Source organism: Simochromis diagramma, unplaced genomic scaffold (genome assembly GCF_900408965.1).
Source record: "Simochromis diagramma unplaced genomic scaffold, fSimDia1.1 OVJJ01000715.1, whole genome shotgun sequence".
Taxonomy (NCBI): domain Eukaryota; kingdom Metazoa; phylum Chordata; class Actinopteri; order Cichliformes; family Cichlidae; genus Simochromis; species Simochromis diagramma.
Window position 1 is genome coordinate 263,916 of NW_024387128.1, and position 17,537 is coordinate 281,452.

At 40.3% G+C, this 17,537-nt stretch overlaps 1 protein-coding gene across 1 annotated transcript; it reads left to right on the top strand.

Annotated features, from left to right (window-relative positions):
* Positions 1-1,172: 1,172 nt before the first annotated feature.
* On the top strand, positions 1,173-9,335 carry LOC120743483 (C-C chemokine receptor type 1-like). The gene is made up of 2 exons (XM_040047120.1): positions 1,173-1,436; positions 6,523-9,335. The coding sequence occupies exons 1-2, from the start codon at positions 1,273-1,275 to the stop codon at positions 7,376-7,378; spliced, it is 1,020 nt and encodes a 339-aa protein (XP_039903054.1). The 5' UTR covers positions 1,173-1,272; the 3' UTR covers positions 7,379-9,335.
* The last annotated feature ends 8,202 nt before the right edge of the window (positions 9,336-17,537 follow it).

The window sequence follows — 17,537 nt, forward strand, 5'->3', positions numbered from 1 at the left end:
CATTCATACAGGTAACGAGTGGGGGACAGAAAAGCTTCTTACAGAAGACGTTACAAGTCTGTGAGCGCCAGAGATTTTCCTTGTTTGAGGTGACCAAATACTTATTTTCCACCCTAATTTACGAATAAATTCTATACAAATCCTACCATGTGGATTCATGGATTTTTTTTTTCACATTCTGTCTCTCACAGTTGAAGTGTACCTCTGGTGCAAATTACTGACCTCTGTCATCATTTTAAGTGGGGGAACTTGCACAATCGGTGGCTGACTAAATACTTTTTTGCCCCACTGTACATATAAAAAATCAACTGGCCAAGTGTCAATGAATGTCTGCACACGTATTATTTACTCATGGGGTGTGTTCTGTGCTCAACTTGACAACCTCCTCCAGGTAACTTCCGGTTGCTTGATCATTTTGTCTGCATTTTGTGAGGATTGCAAATGTTTGATTTCTCTTACTAAGATAAGCGGTTATAATATCATGCACACAGAAGTTGCCTCTGTTCAGGGAGGAGCCCTGGTCCGAGAATGTGCTGACCACACACACACACACACACACACACACACACACACACACACACTTGTGATACTTCCTCTATCTTTGAGGATTTATGATAGAGTGACTTGAACACACTGAGTCAAGCAAGTCCTCTCCTCTGTCAGACGAGCAGAGGGCAAAGACAGACAAGATCATTAAGATCAGTAATATGATTCTCATATATGTTTAGATTCCTCAGGCTTCTTGTTGTATTTTTTCTTAAGTCTTCCTCCTGTCATACACAAATAATAAAAAAATGTTTGTCCTTCTAATGATTTGTTAATAGTTGCTCTGACATGATACAGAACCCCCACACACAGTGTTGTAGGTTGAGTTAACCCTAACCAGGGGGATGGCCAGGCACTCTTTCTCTACTGTGCTGTACCCGGCCTGCAGCTTGGGTTTCGGCACCACTGCGACAAAATAAAGGACCCACGCGCACAGCGTTGTAGGTTGACTGTTTTTATTTTCAAACTGTCTTTGCAGCAGCTGCCCTCCCCCTGCTTCATGCCATGAACAGTTGTAACATACTTAAATGGGGAGACATGGTCAGATGATGGAAGTCAGCTGTGTGAATCAGCCTCCCCTGATACCACACCCCAGACCAACTGCTCCACCCCTACTTCTGCAGCTGAGCCACAAAGCACACTGCACCACAGTTGGGTTTCTATTTGTGACAGACTTTTCTTCAAGCATTTGACAGAGAGATTTCTCTGTAAACATTTGAGACGAAGATGGAAACTCCAACATATGAATATTATGACAGCACTGGGTTTTTAGCTGAACCATGCATGAGGGTCAGTGACAATATTTTGGGAGCTCAACTGTCCACCCTGTCCTACTTCATGTTTGTCTTCAATCTCACTGTCAATGGCATAGTCCTCATCATCATCTACCGGTGAGTTGTCCAACAAAACTTCGTACTGATTTAATTATATACTGATTTGATTATATGTATTCACATAAGCTGTTATTTACACTAACTTTCAATATTAGTTTAGGCTCAAATTCCTACAGTTGTGGTCAAAAATTTTCACTCACTTCTTCTTCTCCTTTTCTACATGTTTCTATGATATACAACAATCCTAAGTTTCACAAACTTTAACTGGCAATTAAAGAGAAGTGCATAGCTAACATGACTAACCTGTTAGTGTTCACTGATTTGGCAATATCTGTCACTTCTGGTAAAAAACTTCAAGCAGCTATTTTGTAAGAGATACAAGAGAAAAGCAGCTTACGTGTCTCACAGTCCAGACAAACGTCATCCAACTCTTTTTTTATCACTGCATAATCCACCTTGTGGGTGGATTTATGTACATCACTGCTTAAAAAAACATAACAAGTCTCTCAAAGTCTGTCAAACTTTACTATTTGACCCTCCAGACATTTTACACTGCATCTCACCAAAATTATTATCTAATCCAATAAATAAATACAAATAAGGGCAAACTATTCTTATACACAACTTCCTCATACTACAAGAGCAGATGACTATGATCTATTTTTGTTTTGGCTATACCACGTTTGGAAAATCAGACACTTATTGCACCCGCTGCATCCACAAAGCCACCAGCGTTGTGGAGGACATCACACACCCCTCACACACACTCTTCACCCTGCTGCCTTCTGGAAAGAGGTACCAGAGCGTTCGGGCCCTCACCGCCAGACTGAGACACAGTTTCTTCCCCCAAACCATCAGACTCCTGAACATTCAGTGACTGGACTGACACACACACACATCACACACATCCCAGGCCTGGCGTAGATGGCACTGTTTATGTGGTGCCATGCCACATCTGACCTGATTGTGGTTTGGTTTATGTGGCCCAGACTCACAGAAAACAGTTCTGACCCGGATCTGGCAGCAAGCTGGCACTTTTTTTGGTGTCATGGCACCAGTCAGTCTACACAGAGGTAATCCACACGTGGGCCAGCACAGGACCATCAGTGTGTCTGCAACTGGCCTTGTGCTGGCCCATGTGTGGGCCACCTCTGGCAGATCTGGGCCACCAAAGGGCCATCATTCTTTGTGGTATGTGGGCCATGTGCAAGCACATTGTGTGGGCCAGATCTGGGCCATACTAATTTTGCTATCCGGGATATTATATACGTCACTACCAAGCACTTATTTGCACAATGTCATACACACGCACACAGCCACGCACATCACGTTACTCTTTGCACACTGCTCAGTCTTTTGCACATTTCTGTTGCACTGTCTTGTGTCTGTATCGTTCTGTACCGTCTGGCATTGCACTGTTTTTTTGTGCATTTTCTTTGTGAAAAACTTGTAGCTTGCAGCACCATGGTCTTGGAGGAACGCTGTCTCGCTTCACTGTGTACTGAACCACTGCACATAGTTATAATGACAATAAAGCCATCTGACTTGACTAAGTAAAAAGTACTGTATTTAAAATCATACCTTTCATAATGCTTAATTATGAAGAATTATTATACAGGTTTTAAAAACACTGAATTTAGAATCACTCAAAAAATGTGACTGATTGAAAATTTTAATGCAATTTAGAATAAATTTAAAGATATGTGTTTTTATCTATGTATGACATATTTCTGAGTTGAATTTTTATTTTTTAAAGCCTACATTGGCTGTTTTACTGCAACTGCTCTGTACTTTGTAATGATACCTAGCATTTATTAAATGTTCTACTCTACAATCTTACCTGGCTAAATCTAGGCCAACTGAGTTGATGCGAGGTGATCTCAGGGTCATACATATTACTTCAAGCTAAACTCATACAGCTATTTATTGTAGCATTTATTTTAATAACATATTTACTAATTTGAACAAATGGGTTTTAAGGATGAAGGGAAGTTTAAACAAAAAGCCTAAGCCTAGACGTAATTCAATTTCCAAAATTCAGCAGTAGTGCTACACGTCGCCAAGAGTTCAACATTTTGTCCTCTGTACCTGGATAGAGCCTGCCTGCAGCACCAAAGGACTCCATGAGCGCTGGCTGTCTCTCTTTAGCAGCACCTGTCCCTCTCATCCTCTTTATTCAGTGGACGATGATCGTCCATCGTCCACTGAATGAGTGAGCACACGTGAGCCTGAGGCATTTATACAGCCGTGTTTCGCATGTTTCGTGTATTGCTATGACAGGAGGGAGAAGAAATGGTACCTATTAATCATTTAGACAATCCCAATAATATAGTTATTTTCCACTGTGTTCCTTTTTATGATCAACTACAAATTTACCCCAAATTATGAAAATATAAATATTTTAATATGATAATCAACTCTAGAATATAAATATCCAATATCGGAGGAATTGATATTTCACTACTGAGCCATATGACCTATATTTTTCCCCTCGTGCCGGCCCATCACTCCCAGGAGGTGTTTTAGGGGTGTGGTACTATGAGAGTTGAGCTGCAGTTGTGTGCATAAGGTTTTGAAGCTAACTTTTGGGACACAGAGCATCACACCTCTCATGGGAAAGGAATCCGAGCTAGTGTGATTGAGACAAACTGGCTAGACTGGGAGTGATGTCACTGAAGCGGTTAAACAGCTCCTTGGTGGCAGGACCAATGGGGTGAATGAAAGCCATGCTGAGTTTCTCGCGGTTCTGGATGTTGTCTGGCTTTTTTGGCTGAGATCCCTCTGTAATGTTGCATGGAAGTTGGGATTATGTCCTTTTTTAAGAAGGGGTAATTGAAGAGTGTGATCTAATAGGGGGGATAACATTTCTCAGTCTCCATGGGTAGGTCTAAACCAGGGTACTGGAAAGGAGAATCTGCCTGACTGAGGTGCTTTGGAAAACAGGACATTTATGCTTTTAAAAAACAAACAAACGAAAAACTACTTTTCAGACTCTGAAACAAAGGGATTTCACTTTTGTTTAACTTACAATGGGAACTTTAAATGAAAGATAAAACTATAATATTAAAAAAAAACAAAGAGTTTAAACATTGCATTTCAGTTTCTTTCACTATAAACATCTACACAGTGAACTGAATGAAAACTTTCTCAGCCGTCATGATTCTTGATAATTAATTTAAATTTTTTATGAAGCACCAATATAATGTTATACTAGACTGTAAAAGGTCATAAGTTCATAATAAAAGGTGAAAGGACATAAAACAGACAAAAATATAAATAAAAATTTGGTAGCAATTTATATTAATCTTTATATACTCCAAAAGAATTCCACTCGGACATTTTTCACTGAAAAATGGACAAAGTATGCAAGAAAAGCGAGGAGCATGACAGGCTTTTAGACCCTTTGGAGCAGAGGTGGATTTGACACAAAATGTCATGCGGTTGTCAGAAATACAACGACCAGGGTAACATGATGAAGCCATACTACTTCCACAGACAGTGGAAGACAGTGACAGAATACCTCAGGGGCTGGAAAGAAGATGCTCTACTTTCTGAAAAGCCACTGTCTACCAGACGTCTTTTCTCTAGTTCTACCTTTGTGAGCAGGCAATCTAAAGATGTTTTTGGTGTTCACAGAAAACACAATAAGCAATGTCAGGGAGAAATTCAACAAAATCTGCTTGAGCGCTGGATCGAAAAGGGCAAGAGCAAGAGCCCAGGCTTCTTTGGTTTCTAACTGCTTCTTCAGCACACTGTTGAGTTGACAATTTTTTCTTTATCTATTAACGGTGGGTTGTTTCCAATGGTTAGCTATAATTTAATCTCTTTTCCCATATATTTACTGTCAGGCAGTCCCTAAAATATGTTGCAGTGGCATAATTCCCGCCATCTGCTATATTCAAAGACTGAGACAATGAGGTTCCTTTGATAGAAAGTTTACATAAAAGGGGTAATGGTCAAGGTAAAATAGACTCCTGGGGCAGCAGGAGTCAGTGGTTAAAACAACTGCCTCACACCAAGAGGGTCTGTGCGGAACAGTGTTGCCTCTGGATCAAAGCAAGAGCAACAGAACATGCATGTTCTGCATGTGTGTGCACTCCAGCTCACTCCAGCTCACTCCAGCTCCAGATTCCTGCCATGGTCTAAAGACATGCTACCCTATGGTAGCTGGGATAGGCACGGTACAATGATAAGATGCCAGCTGTTCAACAAGGTCCCAGTAGTGACATTTTCTTGCTAGTAATGATGCCACTGGCAGTTGTTAGTGGTATTGTAACAACGCAGAAACAATTCGAAATGACAGCAACTTAGCCACGAAGTGGTAATCTCCATAAAATCACAAAGAAGGGCTGGTATGCATGGTGGAGTAAATGTCCATTTCTGTCCTTCAGGTACAATCTACTCAATCTACCATCCTGTTAACTATTGGACCTCAAGATAATTCTAGGGCAGTAGGGTTCATATTAATACCAATTCTCTTAGTTTTGATTACAGCCTGGATCTGGACAAATGCAAAGAAAAATTAGGAAAAGTAATATTTTACTCTTAGACTTTCCTTCAAATAACAAATAACAAGTAAAACTAAAAATTACTGCAATCTGACAAGTTTCATTCTTTACCCATCCCCCCCCCCCCCCGCGCACACACACACACACACACGCACACGCACACGCACACACACACACACACACATATATGTAGAGAGAGAGCGAGACCACACCTACACCAAAAGGTTTCTGAGTTTGAGCCTTTGCTCTTATGGTTGAATAGTACATAATGATGTGTGTATAATAATGTAATAATGCTGTGAACTCTGAACTACAACTTTGTGGAAGTCGACTGTACTTATTTTCCATCAAGTCGAGAATCTACAAATATCGTCTTTTTCTGCTCTAATTCTATGCTCCCCTCATGAAGTTCCTACTGAATTTCTTTGCGCCCTCCAAAAATACACCTTTACTCAGATTCTACGGTATGATCACCTCCAGAAAAAGGTTGATTCTAAAGACGTATCACCAAACAATCCACACATCCCAGTTGCCTGTAAACTGCCTGAGCTCAGAGAGAATTACAGCTGTTTCATAATGCTTTACTTATGAGTCATTTTTCACATATAATAACTTTTCATGTTGACTCCCTTTAGGTTTGAACAGCTGACCACTGTGACCAACATCTTCCTGTTGAACCTGGTGGTGTCCTCCCTGATCTTTGCGAGTAGTCTTCCATTCATGGCAGTCTACATGCAACTCTCCAACTGGATCTTTGGCACCGCTATGTGCAAGATTGTTGGCAGTGTCTACTATCTAGGGTTATATAGCTCTGTCCTCTTCCTAGCTCTTCTTACCTTTGACCGACACCTTGCAGTTGTGTACTCGGTGGGTCTGTTACAAGTGAGGAATCGAAGTTATGCAGTATTCTCCTGCGCTGTGGTGTGGGCGGTCAGTGGTTTGGCATGTATCAGACCAATGATTCTCCATAAAATTTTTACGTCTAATATTGATAACAAAACTCTGTGTCAAGAATATCCTGGTTACATTCCAAATATTGATGTGGATGCGTTGAGATTATCTGGCTTTTACATTCAGCTTTTCCTTTTCTTTATCTTCCCATTGGTTGTAATTATCTATTGCTATGCAAGAATCACAATCACTGTTGTGTCGTCCAAGATTGTAACAAGGTTCAAGACAGTCCGGCTGATATTCATCATTGTGCTGTTGTTTTTCATGTGCTGGACCCCTTATAATATTGTACTGATGTATGATGAACCAACAAGCTGCGAGGAAGAACAGAAACAGGCCTATGTGCTTCAAATCACTCGTTACATTGCCAACATTTACTTTTGCATCAGTCCCGTCTTCTACACGTTTGTTGGGAAGAAATTCCAGAACTATTTCAGGCAGCTCCTGGTGAAACACTTCCCAAAGTTAAAGAGACACATTTCTGTTAGTCAAAACAGCAGAAGCAACATGTCCACAAAAAGTACAAGAAACGAGTTTTAGAAATGTTACATATCAGTGTTTGCAAATGTTTCATGATTCAAGTTGGAGATTAGTAAAGTTTGATTACATATACGGGTAAATTCATACTATGATTGGAATAGAAAAATGGATGTGATGTATAAGAATTAAATCAATCTCGAGATGTCAAAGAACTAGTGTCCCCAAAATGCTCCTGTGGTTCAGGTCAAAGCTGTTGTCAGATTCATATTGATGAGATAAAACTCTACATTCTCTTACTTCAGTCACAATCTGCCAAATAAGTCATATTTGACCAGTGTTCAGACCTAACAGCAGAAGTTCTTGAAATTTGACACACTAGTTCATGGTTGTTCATGTCCTGGATATTTTTTAACACAGATGCTTTCCACTTGTTATTTGTTGCTGATGTGCTTCTTTTTTTCTGGTTTATAAACAATATACACACTACCATCGGCTCTGAAGCCAGCATCACTGTTCATATAGTTGCTTGAAAACTGTACATTGCCTGTATTCTTACTAAATAACGAAAAAGGAATATGCTGTTAGAAACAGGAAAACGTACCATTTTAAAGCATTAAACAGAATTCATTATGGCATTTACAATAAAAATGAGAAATGTTTTGTGCATCTATGTTCATTTTCAATTCCATTCAATGTTATTCATACAAGGCACCAAAATACAACAAGTCCCTCAAGGCCCTTTATATTTTAAGGTAAAGACCCTTCAATATTTGAGAGAAACCACAACAATCAAACAACCCCATCTAAGCAAGGATTTGGCAACAGTGGGAAGGAAAAACTCTCTTTTAGTGGAAAGAAACCTCTGACGATGGCCCCTCTGACGGCTCAGGGAGGGGCCATCTGCTGCAAATGGTTGGAGGTGATGGGAGAAAAACAGACTGTGGAAGACATATAGAGAATAATGATGATTAATGATTAAATATAGACTGGTGGGAACCAGTGAAGAGAAGCCAGTATGGGAGAAATATGCACTCACTTTCTGGTTTCTGTCAGTAAAATTGCTGCAGTATTTTGGATCTACGGAAGGCTTTTCAAGGAGTTTTTAGGACAGCCTGATAATAATGAACTATAGTAGTCCAGTAAGAAATGCACAAACTAATTATTTAGCATCACTCTGAGTCAGGATGTTTGTAATTTTACAGATATTGTGCAAATGAAAGAAAGCAGTCCTCCATATTTGTTTCATGTGCGCATTGAAGGAGATATCCTGGTCAAAAAGGACTCCAACATACCTCAGTGTTACTGGAGGCCAAGGTAATGCCATGCAGAGTAAGTATCTCGTTGGATACCAGGGCCAAATACAATAACCTCAGTTTTATCTGAATTTAAAAGCAGAAAATTAGAGGTCATGCAGGTCTTTATATCTTTAAGACATACCTGCAGTTTAACTAAAGATGTTATCACATCTGCAGTGTTTAGTCTGTTTAAGTCAAACTGGTTTGTTTCCCCCCTTTGCACAGAGCAATTGTGCAAGTGTGAACATAATAATTGCACTATGGTGTAGACACTGTACAGTTCCATAAAACTCCAGAGCGCTTTGTTTATGATCTAAGCGTGATCTAACCTCGACTTAACTACCAGGTGTACATTATAAGTTTGAACTAGAAAACATTTCACTCGCAGGGACCACTCCCTTGGTAACGATGAGCAATGAGGGATGAGGAAGTGTGATTAGTGCTGCGGTTTGGGGAAGGCCTTGAAGGGGACTGGCGACGGCTCTCGGGCCGGGCAGAACCCCCTGTACTAACGAGAAATAAAGGGAGGAAAGGAAGAGAGGACAGGACAGGAGAAGAGAGGAAAGAAAAAAGGGGGGGTAGGGTGGAGCATGAAAATGAGAACAGCGGGTATTGGAGAATGGGAGCTTTTATAGGCTGAGGCCAGAGGGGGCGTGAAGGAGGAGTGGTCCCGCTCCTGAAATTCAGATGATATCTCCACCATATGCTTTGTATTCTGGGATGTGGCAAGTTACTATAGATGTGCAAGGGTCTGTACAGGCTAGCAAATATCCGTGGAATGAATGTAAGTTCTCCATGTTCTTCAGTAGTCCAGAAAACTGCACTTCTTCCTGTATTTACTTCAGTTGCTCCTGTCCCAGACACATCTGACCAGTGAGTGGACTGAACATTGGCACGTGGTTTGTAGTGGCGTATGGAGTTCACTTAGACTGTTGTCTGTCTGAAAACAAAGCAAACTACTGATGGGCTGGTGTTCTGGTTGTGATAGAGCTGCCTGTTGATGTACAACATACAGTCTCAATGATGCTGTGTGGCAGGCAGGTAGTGATGTTACATCTGACACTGAAGCCCAAGGGGGTGTGTCCAAACGAAGTCTGTGTGTGTGCATGTATGTGTATTAAATTATGCAGGACCATATAGATATTCTGCAAATGATACTTCATTATGTTTGTATATCCAGTGTTATGTAGCCCACATGTATTATCACTGCTGTACATCGACTGCTGGAGCTGCTGAACAGTTGCTTTTTGGCAAAGCAATTGTCTGGAAAGATTGGACACATTCATGGGGCTTCGTCACACTATCACTACAGGCAGGTAATATGCAGGACTCCAGAGGCAAAGGGTAAACTCCAAAGGCCGCTTATAAAACTTATAAAAACACAAAAACAAACTATAGAACACTAGAACTATAACCTATGGGGAGAATGCAACAAAGAACTGATGAAAACTGAGGCCTTAAATACACACAAGGTAATTAGAAAACAGCAGGGAACACAGTGAACTGAATTTGACATATGAAACAAGGGAAGCAAAAGTGAACACAATGCACACGGGATAGGAGGCAGAGACACACAAATCTGACATAGACAAAAGGTAAACAAACATAAAGACCAGACTGCCTAAACACGGTAGAAAAACAGACTAAACACAGGCAACATGGGACAGGAAAACAACTGAAAAGGATAACTATAAATATTGAATATGAGCAAAATCCAATCTAAGCAAACGTCATATGAGATAAACTCACTTGAGAGCCTCCTTGCATGAACATTTTGCAGATTAGAAACTGGAACCTTGCACCAGAGCCTGTGACTGAGATTGAAGTAAAAGGAGGCCAACCTCCAGAGAGCTTTGGAATATCGTTCAAGAAGCCTAGAAAACTATTCCTGAAGACTACATTAAAATTTTACAAGAAAGCTTGCCTCAGATGGTTGATGGGTTGTGCTGAAGAATAAGCATGATTTCATACTGACTGTGAAGTTCATTAGAATTATACAAACTCTGTTATTGCCTCATATACTATATTTCCATGTATTTTTGGTACATGTTTCAATAAATCATTGCACATGTTTCCGTTTTTGAAGCCAATGAGTCAACACTTTTGTACATTACTGTAAATGACGACATTTCCCTTTACAATAATATTGCAATAGTCAGAGCCTTTTGCAGATCACAATACCATTGTTTTAAGAAAAGATCAACATCAAAAGAACAACATCATTCTGTCCTTAAATACTGTTTTAGACTTTTTCAAATTCATTTAGAGCAACACAACCTTGTCTCTGGGAACCTCAGTTCTGTTTGACAAATCCAGTCCAAAAGCAAATAAAAACCACCCAAATACCCGGAACTAAATGCCAGAGAGCAGTACAGCATTTCAATAAGGAGAAATTACATTAATGTCTCTCAATAAAAGTATTTGGTGATTAGATGACTGATCATGGCATCGTATGTTGTTTAGATGAACAACCAAATATTTATTCTGTTTATTAGCTGTGCAGTTTAGGCTCACATTATGTGTTAAAATCTTCATGACAGAGATCACTCTTGCTAAATATTACCAAATCAACTGAGAATGTGCTGACACAGCTTTACACTCAGCTCAGAGTGCGTGTTGATGTGTTGAGCTTTCTTGCAACACTCTCTTCTCATTCACACACACACACACACACACACACACACACACACACACTGGGTGCTCTTTGTCTCTGGGCTGGGCCCCTGACTGGGCTCAAACCTGGCGCGGGGGGCCTCTGGTGCATCGAGCCAACTGGGGGCTATGCAACTGGTGGGGAGGCTGTTACATCATTGCAGAAGTTCTCTGGTCTCCAGGAGTGCACTTGGTGTCTATTGTCTTGTGTAGTCTGGGAGATGAGTGAATGTTGGGGTGGGTGCAGTTTTCTCTGTGGTGGGGTCGGGTGGGCTGCCCCGGACTCTGTGAACCGGGCGGTACTGCAGCTGTGGGCCCCGGTCCGGATGGGCCTGGGCCCCCTTGCCCTGGTGGGTTCCAGAGTGTAGGGGTGCCTACTGGGGTCAGCGGGGGAGCTGGCCCCAGGGAAGGGTCTCTTGTCCCTCCCTTCCTTCCCTCCCCATCTCCAGCTGTCTCCCTCTGGGGTCCAGGGTATAATTGGGCATTTTAACTACTTTTGATTTTCCCTCCACATTTTACCTTTAAAAACTATTTACTTTGCTTTGTTTGGTATCATTCTTTTCAGCACAACCTCACGTGTCTGAATTTACAGTTATGTTTTCATTTTGACATACTGTATTAACACAATTGATCTCAAATCAATAGAAAAAGTGATATTTTCACTGTAACAACCACAAACATGTTCATTGAATCATATTTCATAACTTTAAATGCAAATATAAAGTGTGAATTTTAAAATCCTATGCACAAGTTTTGCAGCCATTTACCTTTTACTCTTATTTATAACCATTTCAAACAATTTACATAACAATCAGCAGTTCTGCATTCAATAAGATGCCACACAAATTATTTGTGCCACTCCAAAAAAATAATTTCTGTGCACAGTAAAGCAAAACATCACAGCCTGATATCTGCAGGTCTGACAGCAGCAGGTTTATCACTCCTGTTTCTACCTGGAGACAGCAGTCGCCTCATTGCTCTGACACACAACACAAAACTATCCACAACACTACACAAGACAACACATGAACTACACACTCCAAACACGCTAAACGTCACAAATCTCTCAACATCTCAAAACTCACTCTCTCTCTTTTTCTGCTCTTTCTCTCTCTTTCTCTCTCGTGGTCACTCCTAAAACTTCCCCCTCTTCCTAAACATCCAAATGTCATGTTGCCATATTATTTTTGATTGGTCGACATGGTGCATTTTTTCACCAACACGAACGGGCTGTTTTTTGTTTTATTTTTTGGTCATAAGCAGAGAGCGCTCGCTGCGCTGTCCTTAGACAGTAAATGTGACGAAACTATTGAGGAAAAAACGCCGCGTATATATTGTTTATCATGACATGGCCTATCAACACAATTTATGAACTGGTATGTCACCTTGTTGCTTTATCATCTTGAAGTGGTCATGTGATTGGCTTACCACGACTACTATATTCTTCCTCAGTCAAACAGCAGCACTCATGCGATTGTTTTCCCCTTAGCTCAAGTCGGTTGTGCCAAAATGTGATTTGTCTACCAGAAAGTGATTGCCGTTCGCGGGAGCGCGCGCAGCTGCTTAAAGCTGTAGCGCCCAGACTTCTTATACAGACAGCTACATGCAACTGATATAAGATGCAGTAAGCTGAACACAGCTTCAACCGTCTGTTTGTTGAAAAATAGTAACGCGACCGCACCGCATTTTCTTGTTAGCAACAGTAACGGCGTTGTAACCATAGGACTACATTAGGTAAGGCTGCACTTTTTGCAGCGATAGCGTATACAAAACTATTCTGTGTGTATATAAAACAGGTCCGCGGCTGCGAACTGTAGTAAAGGGACCTCCGGCTAATGCGTCGGGTTCGTGTCGGGCTCGTAGCCAAAAACTAGCTTTACTTTGTTGTCTGGGTCAACTTTGTTAGTGAGTGACAGAGAGAGGCGCTGAAAGGCTGCTCCAACTGAACTTATTGTTTCGGAGGAAAACACGAACACAGCGTACAGTCGAGTCTTAATAGCTTACTTACAGCTGGGCTCGTCAGGCACTCTTCTTGGCTGCAGTGGTTATTATTATATTTACATGCTTCCAGCTCCCGTTTCTGCTCGGTGACAGCTCGTACTTTTTGACTTTTTTCCTCCCTCCCTCGCTCACAGACACATAATGGGTATGGCCGTCCATTCACCCTGCAGCACGGACTACAATACCCATGAGGCTACATTCTTTAGGGCGATGTCTGTAGCATTCTGCCTTCATATTAAATTATTTTTTGAACAATAATTTTTAAAAATATTGCTTCACGTCATGTGGGCCACAAGTAGGGGTGGACATGGGCTGTGAGATTGAGACACAGGCATTAGAGCTTTGTTGAATCTCTAGGCAAGCTGCCTAACAATTCCAAGGAATTGAACTACTGGGAACCCTGCCCTCCAATTCCCATTCCTATTGTTCGTACAAGAATTAGAAGGCAGGGTTAGGCAGAAATTATTTTACTCTGAAATGTGGAAGAGGAGTCAGTCTTACTGCTGTCAGGGGATTTGGTGGAGGAAGGTCAGACATTAGAGTAGGAAGATGAGAGCTCAGTGGAGGACATACCAACTTTTAAAGCGGGGACAGTGTGACTGCACCTTTTGTCCATAATGACCACTGTTTAATGTAGGGCTCTGAAGTCTTTAGGCATTAAATATAATGTATATTAAATATGTATTAAATAATAAACTCTCAGTTGAATTCACACACATACAATCCATCAAAATAACAAATGTCTAAAGAATAAAGCCTTTGGGAAATTGAGTACACTCTTTAATAGAATGGAACGATGGCTCCCTTCACATGCTGTTGTCCTGTAAGGGAGTCGATAAACCAAATCCTGTATATTCAGAGCCCTAGCTTACACAGTGCTTCTTACCAGTAATGAAAAATGGGTGTTGTCATTTTACCTCATGCTCAGGATCCTAAAAGATGACATGCCATCCGTCTGAACTTTCACCTTTATGCTCTAATGTCTGCCTTTCTTCCACCTCACCTCCTGAGGCACAATTTCCCCAAACATCAGTTTTCCTGGAATTCAACGAGCACACTAAAAGTATCCATAAAGACCAAAATTATCTACAACATTGTTTAATCGCTACCACTGACTGGTCTTAAGTGCCCATTAAGTGTTGTTATGCATTGGCAGCGGCCCTGTTGGAACGTGCATGTAATTCCTCTGCTATGGCAAATTATTCCTGATAATGATTCAGTAAAACTGCAGTATACCAAAAATGAGGAGAGATTAAAAACAAACAAACAACAGAAGCAACTAGAGAGAAGCAGAAATAGATAAAGAGACGGGGCTACCATAACAGTAACATATTCCACTTGGCAAGGGCTTGTGAAATGTGAAAAAGTGCACTTTTTGAAACATACTCTGTGCAAGCGAATGAGCTTCTCGTTTGTTTTGAAAGTTTCTCTAATATTTGGTGAGTAGTTTGTGAGTATGTGCAGTCAAGTCGGCATCTTGGAAAATGCATGGATGATACCATCACTAAAACCACTGTCCACATATATCCAAATCAGAAACCCTGGGTAAATAAAGACGTTCGTGCCAAGCTAAAAGTGCAGGCCTCTGCCTTTAACTCTATTCTCATGCATATAAAGCAGCCAGGTATGACCTCAGGGACAAAATGGAGTCCAGCTACCACAGCTTTGACACCAGGCGACTGTGGAATGGACTGCATCACTGACTACAAGGACAACACAAGCAGTGTTCAGCCCACGGCATCTCTCGCAGATGAGCTCAACAACTTCTATGCTCGTTTTGACGCAGACAACAGAGAGCAGATCCTCTACCCTCAGGAGGACAGTGAGGCTGCAACTTTAACTCTCAAAACAGAAGCTGTGAGATGGACTTTCAAAAAGGTCAATCCTCACAAAGCTCTGGGACCGGACGGCATCCCAGGCTGGCTACTCAGAGTGTGTGCAGACAAGCTGGCAGAGGTGTTCACCAAAAGCAAGACCTACCATAAATAACTATAACCATCATTTTTCTCACAGAGTGATACAAAAGGAATCAAACCTTAACTGCAGTTTGTGTGATTAAAGTAGTTTTGGGAGTCACAGAATCATAAGTGTGTCTAAGAACATCTTTTGCAACATTTTTCATGTTAGTCAGCTATTTTCCCACATGGAAAAGATATATATATAAATCTTATAAAGTTTGTGTCTGTCTTGTGTGAAACTTGTATGAAAAGCATACAAGGGTGAAAACAGATATAAGATCCCTTGAAAAATTATATAATGAAACTTGTATGTTTTGGATACTTACTAAAACAATGTATGAAAGTAATGAGAAAGTGGCCACTTTCATGAGTAAATCATGTAAGTTTTTACTATTTCTTTTCCATATGGGTTGTACCACCTTTGTGAGTAATTAATTTCAGCTGGAAGTATACTTTGTGTCTGCAGCACCAGATTCTTCTGTATTAGTGTCACCATGGGAACTAAGAAAATAATTTTGAAATAAAGGCAACCGTTTCGTTTTTGTATTTTAATCCACACTATGACCTTTTATAAACCGAGCCAAGAGGTTTTTAATATCTTAACTACCAAGCCCACATGGAAAAGAAATAGTAAAAACTTACATGATTTACTCATGAAAGTGGCTCATTTATATAGATTTATATATATCTTTTCCATATGGGAGTAGTTTTGATGTCAAAACCTTATCAGTTCATGTTAATGATATTTATTAACAAACACAATGCAAATTAATTAATTTTAATTACAATAAATACATGGTTTAAATTAATAATTATTAAAATACAATATATATTTATATTAATTTATTTGATCTGATTATCCAGACAATATATTATCATGAGAAACAAACAGACTCGGATACCAAAATTCTTGAAATAATAAAAATAAAATTAGCAAAGGTTTTGTGCCATTTTGTGAACGTTTAGAGACCCACTGTTTGAGGAAAAAAATGCTTATGCAGATGGTTGTAGGTCTCCAGGGGGATTCCATGTGACTGCTTCCTCCTAAAACACACGTTAGTAATGAAACAGTAGATGAATATCGTATAGTTATGGGACTTCCTGTAAAGACACTAATGGTAAGAGGGTCTTATTAAAAAAAGTCTAACAAGCCAGCATGATAATCCAACCAAGTTTCAAAATGTGTAAACGATACGTTGGGCCACAATAAGCAGACACGGGTTAAATGCCATTCCTTCTTCAGCTTTGTTTTGTTGAAACGTAGAGGAATATCACACCCGATAAACCAAAGACACATTACAGTTTTACATTTTTAGACTGGACTGGTTTTACAGTTTATTGTAAAAATATCTATTGCACCCTGAACACAAACTATTCTTCATTTTTCTGTGAGATTACCAAAAACAAGAATGACAAAAATATGAGGCTGGTGGTCAGTCTTTCTAAATATATTCCAGTGCCATGCCGAATCAAATATCACTCTAACATTTTCACCAAATGATTACAGCCCTGTTTCCAAGGGAGCCAAGACGTTTATTTTTGCAGTGTAAGCAAATGTCACAGCAAAATTAATAATAATAATAATATGTTGGTGAGATTGCGTTTGCTTATGTGACAACAAGAGAACACATTGGCTGAATTCTATACTCCCTGTATTCCAAATTCTAAAGGATATTAACTTTAGGTTTACTTCACTGCCACAAGTCAGCATACAGGTTACATCCTGGATTTATTAAATATAAATGTCTTTAAAATGCAATTTACGTGTAGGATGTTTGGCAGCATCTACTATGTGGGCTTTTACGCCTCTGAAAATGGGGAATTATGTATAAAAACAGTTGTAATTCTGTCATGGTCTTAAATGGCAAAGCCATTAAAGAGACTCTGAAGCAGGACCCAGGCATCAGAAACTTAAAGTTCCCGTTGACACAAAAGGACATCTCACAGGTGCAATATGTAACAATGAAGACTAGACAGGATTTGACTGGCAACTCAGGATCGTGGTCCTGAAGGAGAGGAGACGGGCATTAGATGCAGTAATAACAGCAGTCGAGCAATAAAGTCACTGATTGATTCTGACAGTCACTCAATTCCTTTATTTGTTAAAAACTGGAAGAACACTAAGGGAGGTGTCACTAACCAGGTTTCAGAGGTGAATCAGACCCAAAGGAGGGCTAGTATTCAGGCAAATACTTGACCAGCCCATAGGACACCAGTTAGTGAGTTTGGAAACAACGCTGCTCTTCGGCCACACAGGAGGTAGTCCTTAAATATTGCAGGTGATGAGGTTAATGCAAAACAGGTGTGCAGGCA